General features: G+C 35.6%; 1 protein-coding gene across 5 annotated transcripts in view; it reads right to left on the minus strand.

Moving 5' to 3' along the window:
- Positions 1-16,670, minus strand: part of LOC117435441 (suppression of tumorigenicity 18 protein-like) — a 109,790-nt gene that overhangs the window by 33,332 nt on the left and 59,788 nt on the right. For all 5 annotated transcript variants that reach the window (XM_059016793.1, XM_059016784.1, XM_034058590.3 and 2 more), the window contains 4 exons: positions 12,136-12,242; positions 7,640-7,691; positions 6,205-6,235; positions 5,389-5,576 (listed from right to left, as the gene is read on the minus strand). In XM_059016793.1, the coding sequence (XP_058872776.1) occupies positions 5,389-5,576; positions 6,205-6,235; positions 7,640-7,691; positions 12,136-12,242 (378 nt within the window). The remainder of the gene's footprint in view (positions 1-5,388; positions 5,577-6,204; positions 6,236-7,639; positions 7,692-12,135; positions 12,243-16,670) is intronic.

Below are 16,670 nucleotides of genomic sequence, written 5' to 3' on the forward strand. Positions count from 1 at the left end.
TAACTGCAGACCAAATAAGCCTGACTTCTATTATATGTAAACTTATGGAAACTATAATAAGATCCAAAATGGAAAATTACCTATATGGTAACAGTATCCTGGGAGACAGTCAGCATGATTTTAGGAAAGGGAGATCGTGTCTAACTAACCTGCTTGATTTTTGGATAATTGCAAAGCATATGACATGGTTTATTTAGATTTCCAGAAAGCTTTTGACAAAGTCCTGCATAAAAGATTAATTCTCAAACTGAACGCAGTAGGGATTCAAGGAAATGCATGCACATAGATTAAGGAGTGGTTAACATGAAAACAGAAAGTACTGATTAGAGGAGAAACCTCAAAATGGAGCGAGGTAACCAGTGGTGTACCACAGGGATCAGTATTAGGTCCTCTGCTATTCCTAATCTACATTAATGATTTAGATTCTGGTATAGTAAGCAAACATGTTAAATTTGCAGACGACACAAAAATAGGAGGAGTGGCAAACACTGTTGCAGCAGAAAAGGTCATTCAAAATGATCTAGACAGCATTCAAAACTGGGCAGACACATGGTAAATGACATTTAATAGAGAAAAGTGTAAGGTACTGCACACAGGCAATAAAAACGTGCATTATAAATATCAAATGGGAGATACTGAAATTGAAGAAGGAATCTATGAAAAAGACCTAGGAGTTTATGTTGACTCAGGAATGTCTTCATCTAGACCAGGGGTGTCAAACTCAGTTCCTGGAGGGCCGCAGTGTCTTCTGGCTTTCATTCCCCCCGAGCTCTCAATTACTTAATTGATCTAATTATTTGATTAACTGGACACATTTAACACTTCTCTTCAGGCCTCAAAATGTTTCATTTTTAAAACCATCAACTCTAAAAGACCTTGAAAAATATGAAATATGTCAAATTCAACAAATAATTAGATCAATTATGTTAATTGAGAGCTTAAGTTGGAATGAAAACCAGAAGACCCTGCGGTCCTCGAGGACTGGAGTTTGACACCCCTGATCTAGACAATGTGGGGAAGCTATAAAACAGGCCAACAAGATGTTCGGATATATTGTGAAAAATGTTGAATTTAAATCAAGGGAAGTAATGTTAAAACTTTACAATGCATTAGTAAGACCTCATCTAGAATATTGTGTTCAGTTCTGGTCACCTCGTTACAAAAAGGATATTGCTGCTCTAGAAAGAGTGCAAAGAAGAGCAACCAGAATTATCCCGGGTTTAAAAGGCATGTCGTATGCAGACAGGCTCAAAGAATTGAATCTGTTCATTCTTGAACAAAGAAGACTACCCGGTGATCTGATTCAAGCATTCAAAATTCTAAAAAGGTATTAACAATGTTGACAACAGGGGACTTTTTCGACCTGAAAAAAGAAACAAGGACCAGGGGTCACAAATGGAGATTAGATAAAGGGGCATTCAGAACAGAAAATAGGAGGGATCAATAAGCTACTAACAACCAAATGAGCAAGATGGGCCGAATGGCCTCCTCTTGTTTGTAAACTTTCTTTTGTTCTTATGTTCGTAGATGTTATGACTTATGACAAGAGTGTTTCTAAATGGTCAACATTTATGCATTATAAAGCAGAAACTGTAACATCATGAGGTAACATGCTGATGTTAACTCTGCTTTTACAAAATGTTTGAAATAATTCAACATTAATTGGAGGGTTTTCAGATGTGGAAAGGGTTTATCAGCGCTATAATCTCCATATCCCACCCACCAGGAGTCACCCATGGCACACTTCTTTTTGTTGCCAACTAAGAACAGGCATTGATAGTCACCATCCACTAGGAAACAATGCACTCTGTACAAGAATTCAACAAAACAGTTTAGTGGATTCATAAAATATAAAATGTGTTTTACAAAGTGACTAACGTTTTCGTGAAAGTGAAGGAGAATGGAATGTTAGTGGGTGTTATTCGATTCCACCGTCAAGCCAATCACCTCTTTACCAGAGGAACTTCTCAGTAGATATTGGACCCCTGCAACTAACAAGTTGCAGGGGTCCACAGGAGCTCACTGGTCGTCTGACCAGTAAGGGCGGCTGTAGCGCAGCCCCTGACAATTTTACCTCCCCAACCCGCAGGTGTGCCAGTGGCATCCAAGCTTAGATCGGCAATCAGCTAGCATATTAACCTGTGTTCCCTTGAGTGCATGACTCAGCCTGCATTCTACACAGTTGTGCCTTTACCTGTTGAATCCTTCAATTTTTCTTAAATATTTGTAATTGTGTAATTTCTAAAACGGTCTTTTAAACGTTTAACATGAAAAGTATGCCTATGTGGCTGTAGCTGGTGTGTTTATTGTTCAGTAGGGAATAATACAGAATTCAGGTTTATCATGTTTCTAACATGTGGCTGGAGAATGTACTGAGTGAGCATATGGTGGTTATAGAAACATCAATTTTTTAATATTTAAGGATTATTCTGACCCCAGTCCCTCTTTAACTATGGAAAGTTCAAGGCTATTAAATAGCCAGTCTTCTATGTTTGTTTAATTTTCTGTGTGTATTGGAAACTTCTAGTCTCGTAATCATGCTCAAGTCGGTGCATACTGGATTACCACACTGTACATTTTCAAGTTCAACACCTTTATGCAGGTTTGAGGATCTATGGTATTGTCTATTCATATGCCCCACTCAGTGTAAATCCATCTTCTATATGTTTTTTTTTTTTTTTTAATAAACCAGAGCTCTACTAATTTTAATTAAAGCTTCACTGTATCCAGACCAAACTGGATTTATAAGGTGTGCAGGGGTCTGATAATAACCTGCCTGCTACACTGTGGTGGAAAACATTTTAATCTGAATAGATAAATAAAAAAGCAGCAAATCCATCCAACAAATGGATTAAAAGTCAGTCAGTTATGCATAGTTACAATTAGCAGAACAGGCAACGAGCACTTGTTTTCCATCCAGATGGATGCACAGCCTTTAAAAAAAAAAAATCTTGGATCCCTACTGTGGTTTCTATATTGGAACAGGTGATCGGTTTGTAATCCAGAATGGCCATTACCAGAGCTCTGCTGCAGAGCAGAAGCTTGGCTCATATCAACAGCAGCACTGCATGGCCAAATGGGAGGTTTGTATTCCTGTTATGAAATGCAGATATTTATAGCATCCCACAGGCACGGATTCTTAGGTTTTTTTTTCCACTCTAGCTGTTATTTTATTTCCATACACAAACACTCTGAGACCACGCAGTGATTTCAGCAAGATCTTGTATCATTTTGTTAATATGAGTCCCAAGTACTCTCTTTAGAAGTAAACTTGACAAGAAAAAAAAGCTAATTGAATGTTCAAAATAACCCGGCTGATGGTTAGAGGAGAGCAAAAAGGGTTATGATAATTGTAATGTAATATGAACCGAGGAAACAAATAAATGCCATTTCCAGTGAATCTGCCCAATTCATTGAGCTATTCTCTTGGTCCACTTAACTACCCACATGTGTACAATAATGAGTTGTAGACATTATGCCTAATTATGCATATTTGGGCTGTGTTAGAGGGCCTAACAAAAGCTCTCGAAAGCAACAATTACCTCTGTTGCTTAGTTACATAGTTTGAAATATACCTATTAAGTGCAGATTATAGGGGACAAAAATGCACATATAAACCACATGTATTGTTGCCAAAATGTTGTTCATAATTCAGTTCAATAAAGGCTCACGCTATTTTGTCTTTGGAAAGGACAGCGCATTCAAATAAAATATTAATCGTCCTTCATGGAATGCATTTTTACTGTTTTGTTGCCAAAATGTTTTTCATAGTCTAGTTCATTACCACTCTGTAACAACAAAAGAGGATGGTTTATATATAATATGTATACCTTATGCTTTAGGGAAGACACACAAGAGCTTTTTTTAAAGATTAAAGATATAAAATAATCTAATCTATGCTGATCTGAGGTTGAATATGAACTTCTATGACAGCCAGTGCAGTACCATTTGGCTATGTCTCATGAGTCATAGCCAATCACAATACAAGCCTCAAGGACTTTGTCAAAATATCGCTGAGCAGTAAGGTTGCCTTCAATCTGCACCAAAGGCTGATGTGCAGGTTATTTCTTCCTGGAATTTCTCGTGCTGTAGCCACTGCAGTCTGAAAACAATTACACAGATGGATCAGTCGGATGTGATGGTCCTGGGCCAGTGTGGTGACCATCTGCCTTCCAGGACGTGGCCTGTCCCTCACAGAGTCGGTTTCCTGGTTTCTCTGGACTAGTCTGCTGATTGTTGAAGCAGAACATCTCATTCTCCGGGCAACTTCTCTCACAGACAGGCTGTCTTCAATCATGCCGATAGCAATCAGGCGATCTTCATTACTCATGCAGGGCATGGTCGTATCTTTCGCTGTTCTTGCGTTAATTAAAATCATGTCTTTTTCAAATGGCTATTTATACATATTCTTAATCGACTCATTTAGCCAATTTTAACTCAATTCAAATACTAAACACTGAGCACCTGGTGTTTCTATGAAATCACATGACTTGAGCTCAGTATTTTGTTATCCCAAGGAACAATACTACTCAAACAATCAACAAACCTATCTGCTCACTATTTAAAATGCAAATAACATTATGTAGGTGCCCAATGAGCTATTGATGTAAAACGTAGACTGTTGCATTTTCATTGTGCATCAGTATATTTAAAAACTTTAAATGGATCAACAAACCCAGTTACTATTTTGTATTTAGCACAGAGACCAGACCATGAGAAAATATTTGGAAGTTGAGTGGAGACAGGGCAGGGTGAGGGTAGCAGGCACCTTTTCACACAGGAAATGGTGGGTGTGTGGAATGAATTGCCAAGTCAAGCTGCAGATTCATTGGGATTATTCAAGAGCTGTCTGGATGTGGTTCTGGCAACAGTTAGCTATTAGGAACTGGACGTATCAGTTGGTTGAATGGCCTCCTCTCATTCCTATCATGTAACCTTTCCTATGTTCTGTGGACACAGAGGCATCAAGTTTGGAGGAAATAAGTTTCAATTATAAGGTACAGTGGACAATTATTGTGATTTAAAACAGTTAATTTTAAAAAGATCATCGAATATCGACAATACTGATGTGTATAAAACATACAAGTGATCAGGAGAAAAATAATTAAATAAGTAAACAAACAAACAAAAAAAAAAACAGTTCATTCTCAGTAATGTGTTTGCCCAGCTTTACTGTTGTGTACTGCCAATCAACCAACAACCTGCCTAAGCAATGCGGAAAAAAAGTACAATATAGATAGTACAATATGTATAGATTAGCGTACTCAATATAAAGCAAACACAGTTTGTAAGAACTATAGTTACAGACTAGTACGCAACAGATGGCATTTCAAAATTCACTGTCAATTGTTTGTAAAAACAGACGAAAACAACAGGACATCTGTCTACCTGCTGGAGAGTCAGTGCTCCTTGCCTCTTCTTTATCCTCTGGTTCTGTGAGGTCCTCATTCTCCTCCTCACAGTCATTGCTGGGACTGTAATGCCGTGGTTTCATCAGAAGAGACTTCCTCTTGTTAACTGGGGCTCCACACAGTACTTCCTGGGCACTTCTCTTTCTTGCCACGGAGCCATAGGTGCTGGGGAGAGCAGACAAAGAGCAATAAAGTACACATGTTGCTATGGTTACATATTTGGGGGATTCACAGTTTGTTGACTGTTTCAGAGCTGAGGCTAATTTAGTCTATTTTGTAACATGTTTGCCAACCATATGCCATCTGGAGACAAAAACAAATATGCTAAAATCTTCATTTACCAAGATTCACATTTCCTCTAAATTATTATCTATACAGCATAGTCCTATTTTCCAGTGAGATTGTTACAACTGAAATGGATTACTGCTACTAAAAGAAATAAGTGACCTTATACTATAAAGTACAGCACAAGTTTACAGTCAACATGCCCTAACCATGAATAAACCAATTGATGAATGATCAAATTACGAAGCAACGAGGGAGCACTGTGGTAAAATTAAAAAAAAAGTTTGTATTATAAAGAACCGTTGAAAATGAACAAATACATTCAATATGGGAAGTCTTTGTAATGTACAGTAGGTACTGAATAAACATATGTACTTATGTGTATTATATTACCATTTGGTTGTGTTTCTTTATACAATATAAACCTGCTGTTTTCTTTATACTAGTCCCCAATAGAGAATATATTAAATAGGCAAGCATATGTACTCATAAATACACACATTCTTACCTGAGAGCCTGTGCTATACAGTCTACAGGAACTGTCAACAAGAAAAGAAAGTGAGAAAAATTAGTATGTTTACATTTCCACTGCAATAGTTTTTAATGCACGCACCTGTTTAACAGTGACAACAGTGCCAGACCTGCCAAAAACACAGGTGAGCTCTAATTATACAAATCGTCTACACAGCCACAAGTTCAGTTCAAACCTTTAAATGGACCTCTGAATAGAAAGTGCATGAACATAAATATTGTTTGATATGGGTTTGTAAATGTTAAAACACATAGGGAATGACAAATATTGACTTAGTTTTTTTTTTTTTTTCGTTTTCAAATAGGCAAACATTTATTTCCACCAGAGAGAGCTGGCCAAAAAAAATCTCACATTTTTTTAAAAATACTATATGCATGTGTTTTCCAATTTCTTATAAGGAAACTTAAAAAAACAAACAAAACAAAACAAAAAAAAACAACCTAGAGGAAAAATACTAGGATACTACTTGTAGCATTAAAGAAAAGGGTTTGTAACCAGGATGTCCCTGGTTCAAATCCCACCTCAGCCACTGACTCATTGTGTGACCCTGAGCAAGTCACTTAACCTCCTTGTGCTCTGTTTTTCAGGTGAGACGTAGTTGTAAGTGACTCTGCAGCTGATGCATAGTTCACACACCCTAGTCTCTGTAAGTCGCCTTGGATAAAGGCATCTGCTAAATGAACAAATAATAATAATAATAATGTGCATGACATGCAGTGCTCCTATTTTCTTAATAGTTATAAACTGATTAATCACATTACAATGCATTTAAACAGAAAGCACATTAGAACATAAGAAAGTTTACAAACGAGAGGAGGCCATTCGGACCATCTTGCTCGTTTGGTTGTTAGTAGCTTATTGATCCCAGAATCTCATCAAGCAGCTTCTTGAATGATCCCAGGGTGTCAGCTTCAAAAACATTTGTCAGCTTCAACAACATTTACAGTCAATACACTGTGCATAATGTAATATCTGTGCATTACAACCTTCGAAAAATATAGTAACATTGAGATGTAGCTTCTCATTTATGGCCTTGTTCATAGAGTAGAGCCAATACATCTGCCACATATTTCATATATGTATTAAATTACTTAATTGGTCAATAGGAGGAGACCCACAAGTCTTTGGATACTTGGGTAATGATTCACCTTTGTCAGCTATTTTAATGAAATGTACAATACAAATGTAATTTTTGTTTAATTTGAGCTAATACTGCAGTTTAATGAATACACTGTGCATAATGTAATATCTGTGCACTTCAACCTTCGAAAAATATAATACGGGAAATAATCAATTCAAGGATTAAAATGGTACTTCAGGGGTAATGAATATAGTGAAGGAGCATTACAGAGGCCCTAAACAGAGGAACTTGCATGTTTTATGGTGTGATAGTTGGAATTTACCAACTCACCCTTGCTTCCTTTGTGTGTTTGAAGCCTCTTCTCTTCACTTTCTGCTTCCATCTACATGAGAAAGAAAAATATGACCATTACTAAGACAGCTACTATGGCTGCTGCTTTGGACGCAAGATACTAGAGTAATGTGCCACTTAAACAAGAATTTTTTCACATTTCATACATATTTTCTGATTTACCCTTTCTTGTTTATGCAAGGTTTGGCTATGTAAAGATTATACCGGAATTTTTAACCAGGGAGTAAACAACTCTCCCAAATTAATTAGATTCAGTTTTATTAAAAGCAAGTATTATAAATCACATACTGTATAGGAAATCAACCAATCACAGTTGGGGATGTGTCAAAATATTGTAGATCTTATCCTGCATAGGATAAGATGTACTGTATAGAACATTTCTCAATTAAAAAAAAAAAAAAAACACAACAAAACTAAATAGGGGTTGCTGTTGTCTTTGTTTTTCTAATTTGCAATATGGTAATATCTGTACGACACAAAATGTATATTTAGTTATATTGTTGTATGTTGAATTATTTATAAATGAAAACTGTGTATTCCTCTGCAGTGTTCCTCTGCATTGTCCAGTAAGACAGATTCACTAGATTTACTGTACAGTAGGCATGTAACCAGGCAACAGGCAACATTAAATTATGAGTAGCAGAAGTATGATTTAAATTGAAACCGTAAACTAAGGCCATAGATCTGGCTACTTGGTCTGATTATGACAGCAAAACAATTGCATAAAAGTTAAACCTTAATGCTGTAAACAAGATTTTTACAGTATGCAATGCCGGTGTATTACCTTTCGTTCATGTCAGTGCAAAAATGTAGGTATCTACATAAAATGTAATAAATACACTGCAATAAATCTTGATATTTTGTAAAAATCGGTGTCCTACTGACAGTTTGTTGATATACTTGATGGAGAAGGAGAAGGAGAAGTAATACTTTTATAGGACTAACTAAACAATAATTAATCACAAGCTTTCAAAATCTCAGAGGTTTCTTCTTCAGGTGAAAGTAGAAAGGAGAGATAGTGATTAATTATCATTCAGTTAATCCAATCACCTCTTCTTCTTTGTCTATGATCTCTGGACTGATACGGCTACCATTTCACCTATCTTTGTTAACATGTTTGTGGAAACGTTGACAGATGGCACCACAATGACTACAACTGTGTTGAAAACATCTATGTCAGCATCTGATGCCACCATAAAATGCTGCCATTGTTTCCTTAGTGCCATCTTATAAATTGTTCTATTTTTTATTTTTCTTCATCCTTTTGGAGTTTTAATTTAACCTTTCATGCGTCAATTTTTAGGATAGACAGATTCAGTACTTAGAGGGGAATCTTGCCAAGTGCTTGAGATTCATTCATTCCATGGATTTTTATAAGGTAATGGGTATCAGAACTCCTGCTGGTTGGCATGGAAAAGCAGATTTTCTTCAGTCGTCCCCCATATACAACCATTCTTTTTGGGGATACTCTCATCTAGCCTAAATCTTTTAAGCCAAAAGGGATAACAAAATTCCAGATGCTCTGCAGCCCCGTATTAAACATGGCCTTCAGAATTTATTCCTGTAACTGTGTTTCCTAACATGCTTGGGATTTTGTAAATCTTCCACCTTCTTAATTTATTTTTTTTAATGACTGATGGGTGGATGGTTGAGGAATACAAGACACGGAAATAAGCAATGCAATATTAATAGACAAAACAAAGCAGTAATGTAGAAAAATATCTCAAAATGTGTACACACCAAAAAAAGTTTTTTGGTAAAGAAAAAAATACACATTAATACTATTATGTAAAAGCACTGAAGGTGTATGTATTTAAAAAAAAAAAAAAAAAAAGTTGATAAAAACCATCCACTTTCACTCGGTGCTGCATACGGTTCCCAAATTTAAAAAAATAATAATAAAAAAAAAAACCCTATTAAATATAATTATTCCAGGCTGATGGCTGTGCATAGTGGTCACAGCTCTGAAACCTCTGAGTCACAGGATACGCTGTTACTTCAGTGGTAATGGGAAACATGACTCCTCTTTCTCGCTTGCTGCTGTGATTGAAGGCACTGACCTGTCATACATTTATAATAGGGGAGCAGGTGTGGCAGTGATGGACCTTAATTTCCTTTAATAAACCTTTTATGTGCCACACTCTTACTGCCACACTGTGCTCTCCAAGGTCCTGCTCATAATAGGTTCATTACTTTTGATTACTATAGCCCATTGAGACAAACAACTCCCAAACACTATAGATTACATTCTGTAAAACTAATGTACCCGATTAGTTCATTACACTCTTCCACATCACACAACAACCAGCACATTTAACAACAGCTCTTGAAAGATAAAACTATTAAAAAGTGCCAGTAATGTTTTGTGCTCTCTTAATGACACGGCTCCATTTAATTTGTATACATTTAGTTACCACAAGTAAGTTGTTTACAGTGTTACAGGTAAATGTGCAACAACCCTGACAAAAATCTTTGTGTCGTTTTATGACACTTCCATTTTGCTCACTCTAAAATCATTCAATCTTAGTGTACCCTGTCCTTCTGATTGACCTTTCATACATTTAAAAACAGTGACACAGTTAAGTAAAAAAAACATTGTATCAAAGTTCATGTGGACACAGTGACATTTTGGCCTTTCATTTTCATACATTTACATCATTGTTTATTCTGCAATTTCATCCAGTATACCATTGTTGGTTTCCTATTAAACCAATTACAAACAATTTTAGGAAAGCAATTGCAGTAACATTTTTCTAATGTTTTACACCCAGAAACAATCAGTATTCAGTTAAAGAATCGAGGGCCATTGAATTAAAACAAAACAGCAAGATAGGCCAAACATGTGACATCCTTCCAAAATAATTTGATCACACACCCTACTGTATTTAGTTACCGTGTAGAGTAACCTCATTTAGAAGAACGGGTATGGTTCATTCACTGAACAAGACTGCTAATTTCTTTCTATTAAATGTTATTGTTGTTAAGGCTTTCCTATTGAAGTATTTTTGTGTTAAATAAATCAATTATCTTCTAACAAATATTTAACATGTTTCAGAATATCAAATTACTGTCCTCTTTGAACACCAGATGCTTTGTTTGACTAATCCTCTTAGAAATTATTAATAAAAAAAATAATCTAATTATAAATTCTTTCATCTTATTTCTCCACTCTTTGTGACTACAGAAACAATACAAATGTCTGAAAATAGATTACAAATATGTGTACAATTATTCAATGGTTGGTTTTGTGGGACACTCTGATGCAACTATCTGCAAACTAATCAGATTTATTTAGTACAATTCCATAAGTTTATATATATATATATGCAAACATTATTGAAAATAGTTAATTAAAAAAGTGATGTACAGGACTTACTGTAGTAGCAGCACTACATGTTTAAAGATATTAGCAATTACTGTAAGTCCAGTATGTCAAGGTTTCACTGCTTTAACAAAAATCAGATATGTGTATATAAGACAAAATATGTCACAATTGGTTATAAGGAAAATAAATTAATGAAACATTTGCTTCCGTGTGTATACAGTGTGTGTGCATGCGTGGGTGGATATATGCATGCTATTTAAACAAAAGTAAAACAAATGCTGCATTTAATTTGTAAGATATAAAACAACGAACAATCAGAAGATAGAAGAAATGTTGCTTTTGTGTGGCACTTCATATTTTGAGCCATTATGATCTTTCAAGTGGATGACATACTGTACAGTGCATATATACACAGTATATCACAGTCCCAGAGACAGGCTGCATGTTTTGGATAGTACTATTTTGTCATTACGCCATTCACTTCTATAGCTCATTTATTTGTCTAAATCCACAATATATAATTAGGTTATGCCCCAGAATTTTATTTTACTTGCCTCCAACATTTTCACAAACCATTTAACCAGTATAATGTGTAATTCTTAGGTCACTCTCTAAGGTTACTTGTTTAGGCAGACTAGATATGAAGATTAGCCACAATTGGTGATGTGTACAGTGTATTTGAAATGTAGAAGCTTAGGTATATACCTACACATTTTTATCATAGTTCTGAATGAAAGAAATTAAAAAAGTATTGCACGTCAACAGCAAACCCTGCCATTCTGCAGTTTAAAGGAACATGTTTTTTTTTTATTATTATTTTTACAAGGAATTATTTTAATGCGGTCTGTTTTCTTCACAGGATATTAAAAAAGCTAGTAAAACATTGTTGCTAGCACACAGGATCAACAGTCTAATATATCTGCATAATGAAGGAGATAAGAACAGAAGTTGCCATATGCACTTCCCACTTATCGATGATATCCGGTGCTAGACTGAAACATTATCTATAATCTTATAATGCAACAGCAATAACATATGCAAATACTGACAAACACCTGTTCCTTATGGATATCAAATCCACAGATTATAGTTTCACAGTTTTGTAGTTGAATGGTTAACCATTATTTCTTCTAACTATGCCCTTTCTTACCTTTGTTTGCTTACAGGTTGATTTACAAGTTGTTCCAGAGAGTTTTAACTTCTCACTACAACTGTAAGTCTGTGACTGCTTCAGTATGCAGGGGTGAAATTCATTCTCTGTGGATAGAAAATATATATTCAATAGATTTCAAGGTTATGAAATACTTCAGTTTCTTAAACAATAAGTAAATACTGAATATGTAACAAATATCCCCTGCATTATACTAACCAATTATACCTCTATTGAACATTTCAATTTGTCACAATTAGAATTAGAATTTGTTCTAAAAGCTGTAATGCATGTGGACTCTTTTAGTACCCAGTGGTACTGGTTTCTGTGCTGTGCTTAAAGTATTGGTTAGGGATAACTATGGCTTGGTTTACATGCACTTGAAAATTGACTCTATTCATGACTGTGTCACGTTGTCATGCGAATACATTGTGAAACAGCAAAAGGACGTCCTTTTGGCAGCACGACTTTAAGGGTAGGATAAATCGTTTTTTCACGATAAAGATAGTTGTAAAAACCCATGTAAACCGGAGCAGGAAACGTGCTTGTGGCTTGTGGCGAGATTTCAGCAGTCAAAATCCCGTTCTTCTGACTTAATCTCATGTAATCTCCTGCAGAAAGGCCGTACAAAACATAGACACCCTCCTCTCTCTCACACACACACACACACACACACACACACACACACACACACACACACACTGTATATTTATGGACTACTTCAACACTAGAACCGCCGCGGTTATACTCATACCTACAATTGCCGGTACATTTTAAACACCATCAATATTAAAATGAAAGACAAACTATCAGATACAACTCAAAAGTTTTATACAAGCACATCATATCAAACATCTGCACAGCCGGAACACCGTATTTAAATGAACATAAACACAAAAGGGTTTATTTTCTAACTTACCACATATAAAGCACTACTGCAAAAAATGAAAAACTATAATAAAATAAAGATTTCAAAAGAAACTAGTGTGTAAACAGGTATATGCACTTACAAAACTGTAAAAACAAAAGTAGTTTTTAATCTAAAATAAAAGTAACATATGATTTCTCTTGCGTGTGTGTCACTCACAGCACAGAATACAGGTTGAGCTGCTGCAGCCTGCAGCTTTTCAGTTTTCTGATCAAAATGTTTCTGCTGAAGTGCTGTGGCTAGCTTCAAGGTGAAATCTCTCTTACCTTGTACAAAACGAAGGAATTGATGGCTGCAAGGTCCAGTAGAGATAACAATAGGCTTGTGTGTATATATATATATATATATATATATATTAAAAAATGGAATATTGTAGGTTATATTCAAAATAAAAACATGTATTGTAAAAGGCGGTTCTAGTGTTAATGAAATGTAACTTTTAGATGTTCCAGAAACACACACACACACACACAAATATACATTCTTCATTTCTCTTGTTAAATGTTTTTATCTTCATGGCAAAGCATGAAGCTCTCCTCACGATATTCAGAGTAGTTCTTTTCCTACTTAGTAAGCCGACACAGACATGTAAATATCCCCTCCTCTAAATGACTATAAATTGAGTAATCTGCATTGGTACGGATGTTTTTTTTTTTTTCCTAAATCAGAACTACATATTATTATTATTATTTATTTCTTAGCAGACGCCCTTATCCAGGGCGACTTACAATTGTTACAAGATATCACATTATTTTTACATACAATTAACCATTTATACAGTTGGGTTTTTACTGAAGCAATCTAGGTAAAGTACCTTGCTCAAGAGTACAACAGCAGTGTCCCCCACTGGGGATTGAACCCACGACCCTCCGGTCAAGAGTCCAGAGCCCTAACCACTACTCCACACTGCTGCTGTATTTCCTGAAAAGTACGGCAAACAGGTTGTAATGAAAACTGTCATGACACGTGCATGTAAACGCCACCTATGTGAACTACTCATAAGATTTTAATGACTTCAATCGTGATCCTCAATTTTTTCTTTGTTCTAGGCTAAACAGATTCAGTTATTTCAGTCTATCTTCATAGCTCATTCTTTAAGCCCTGGGATTAGTCTGTTTGCTCTTCATTGGACTCTCTCCAGGGCCACAATGTCCTGCTGGAACTGTGGTGACCAGAATTGAACACAGTACTCCAAATGCTGGCTCACCAGTATATTATACAACCTGTCTGTACTCTACACTTTAGGCAATATCCAAACATTCTGATCACCATTTGGATTGCTTCTTTCTCTTGGCAATCCTGTACCAGTCCTATAGACCTCACATTTGTATTTGGAAAGAACTGAAAGAATTGTTGGCTATTTTAAACAGGATACCAAGTACAAATACACTTTACAAGCTTTACAAAATGCAAAGCTCATATCAAGAGTATTCTTTTAAGCAATGCTGTACAAAAACAAAGGAGACTGAGCATGTACTATCTTACAAAGCGAAGAAAACGAATTAAAGAACTGAAATGTGTTGTATTATGCAATGCTGATATTTTATCTTTTACAACATGTTACTAAAGATGTCAGAAATCTAATTGCATGCTTATAATTAATGTAAACCACCCAACAGTTACAAGGCTATCACTAGTAAGTTCTGCTTGCAGATAAGATTCACTATTACAGTTTGTATGTGTGTGCCATCGCTTGTGGATACAGTCTAAAAAACTACTAAGAATTATCGAAATCACTGTGGCGTGTAGCTGTAACATATTAAGTATACAGACTCAAATGTCAGTGTTGTTTGCATATGAAAAGAATTCCCAGCAGTATGTCATCTGCTGAATCATATATATATATATTTTTTACAAATAACATTTCTCAGAGGACTAGTTTTCCCTTTCTCGAGTGCTTTCTCAAGGGGAAAGCAGCTTCCTGATGCTCAGTGTCTATGTGGTAACCATGACGCTGGCTGTCAGTGGCATCACCTCTCTGCCCTAACCCCATCTGTTGTCTCTCCCATCCCATAAGACTGAGGGTGCAAAGAGCACAGCTGAGGGGATCCTACTAAAACAATCTCACTCTCTGCTCAGCTTGCTGGATGCAAATAAAACAAAACCATATATATAGAGAATAGCTCTATATATTATTTAAATTACTTAATCAACACTTTGTAAAAAGTGTCCTGCATTTTATTTATATATATATATATATATTAGTAGTGCAGCATTTCAGAGATTCCAGAATAAGAGATGTTGGTAGGAGACTGATCTCTGTGTTGTAAATGAGGTAGTGCATGTTAAGGAAATGATGCATCAGTTCTGTAACTGTTTATCCAAATGAGCCTGGCTCTTTTGTACAGTGGTTAAGATCTGGGCTGATATGCCCAAGGTACTGAGTTTTTGCCCAGTCTCCCCTGTGCATTGGGTTGCCACATAATTTTGATCCCCACATCCACTTTAGGAACACCTGCCTCAAGAACATTATTATTATTAAGCTAGCAGTGTTTCTTTGTAACTTTAAAAACAACATTGTAAAATGTCTTTCCATACAGTTTTCACTAGCAGAGTATTTAGTCTGTTTCAATGGCACAGATTAAGTTGGTCAATGTACATTCCAATAGGACCAAATTAACAACATTTTACGATATAGGATTTGAATATGCAAATCAAGCTTAAAAACAGTGAAGTTGTATTACTTTGCTTCATGAAAACTTTAGAAAAAAAAGTATAAGCAGTTTACTTTTGCCAATGCATTACTTTAATAATACAAAAATAAGCTACAATACTAAACGGGATTTATGCATGTAATAAGGATTCGCAATTATACTTATGGAGTGCAGCTTTTATCTATGTAGGACTGATATTTTAACTTAAACAAACTGAACTGGACTGTCCTAAAAAAACACATGCTTATTTGTCTTGGGTGCAATATCTGTACCTAAATGGTATATAACAGTGACTAAGGTATTACGTTCATTGAAATCAGCGCATTTAGTAATACTACGTTCTTTCATGTTCTCCAAACGTAAAAAAGGTGCAGTTAAAACATTACATTTAATAAAATATCACTTGTGTATTCTTTTCGCAAAGCAAGGTTGATTTACTTTAGTGTTTTGAAACTGATTCTATGACAGCACAAAAGTTTATAAACTGAGGTTAAACTGAAGTTTAAAAAAACAGCATGCCTATTGGTGTTACCCTATGTGAGAGCAGTTCAAGTAAAACATAACGGTTAGTATTCACCTGTAGTGGGTTGTCTGTAGATCCCAACAAGGATATGAACTCAGGCAATGCCTATGGCTAAACAAATCTATGCTTTTATAACTCTTTGCTAGTTTCTCTGGCACATTCTACAGCTTTCAGCTTCATGCCCTGTGGCAGTAGTAAAATAAATATCTGTCTATTGTTCCTAGTGTGTGAAGATACTATGCTGAATCTGCCCTAAAGGTCTCATGTTCAGGGAATGATGTATTATAGTGATGCTTTAGTAAAGATTTTTAAGTATAACTTTAAAAACTGGCCTTTACTTTCTTTCCTTTTGCACCATATTAACGAGACCCAGTCGTTCTCGTTAATACGAATTTCAAGGGATCAGGAAAAAAAAAAAAAAAAAAAAAAG

The sequence above is a fragment of the Acipenser ruthenus genome, chromosome 3 (assembly GCF_902713425.1).
Source record: "Acipenser ruthenus chromosome 3, fAciRut3.2 maternal haplotype, whole genome shotgun sequence".
NCBI classification, from domain to species: Eukaryota; Metazoa; Chordata; class Actinopteri; order Acipenseriformes; family Acipenseridae; genus Acipenser; species Acipenser ruthenus.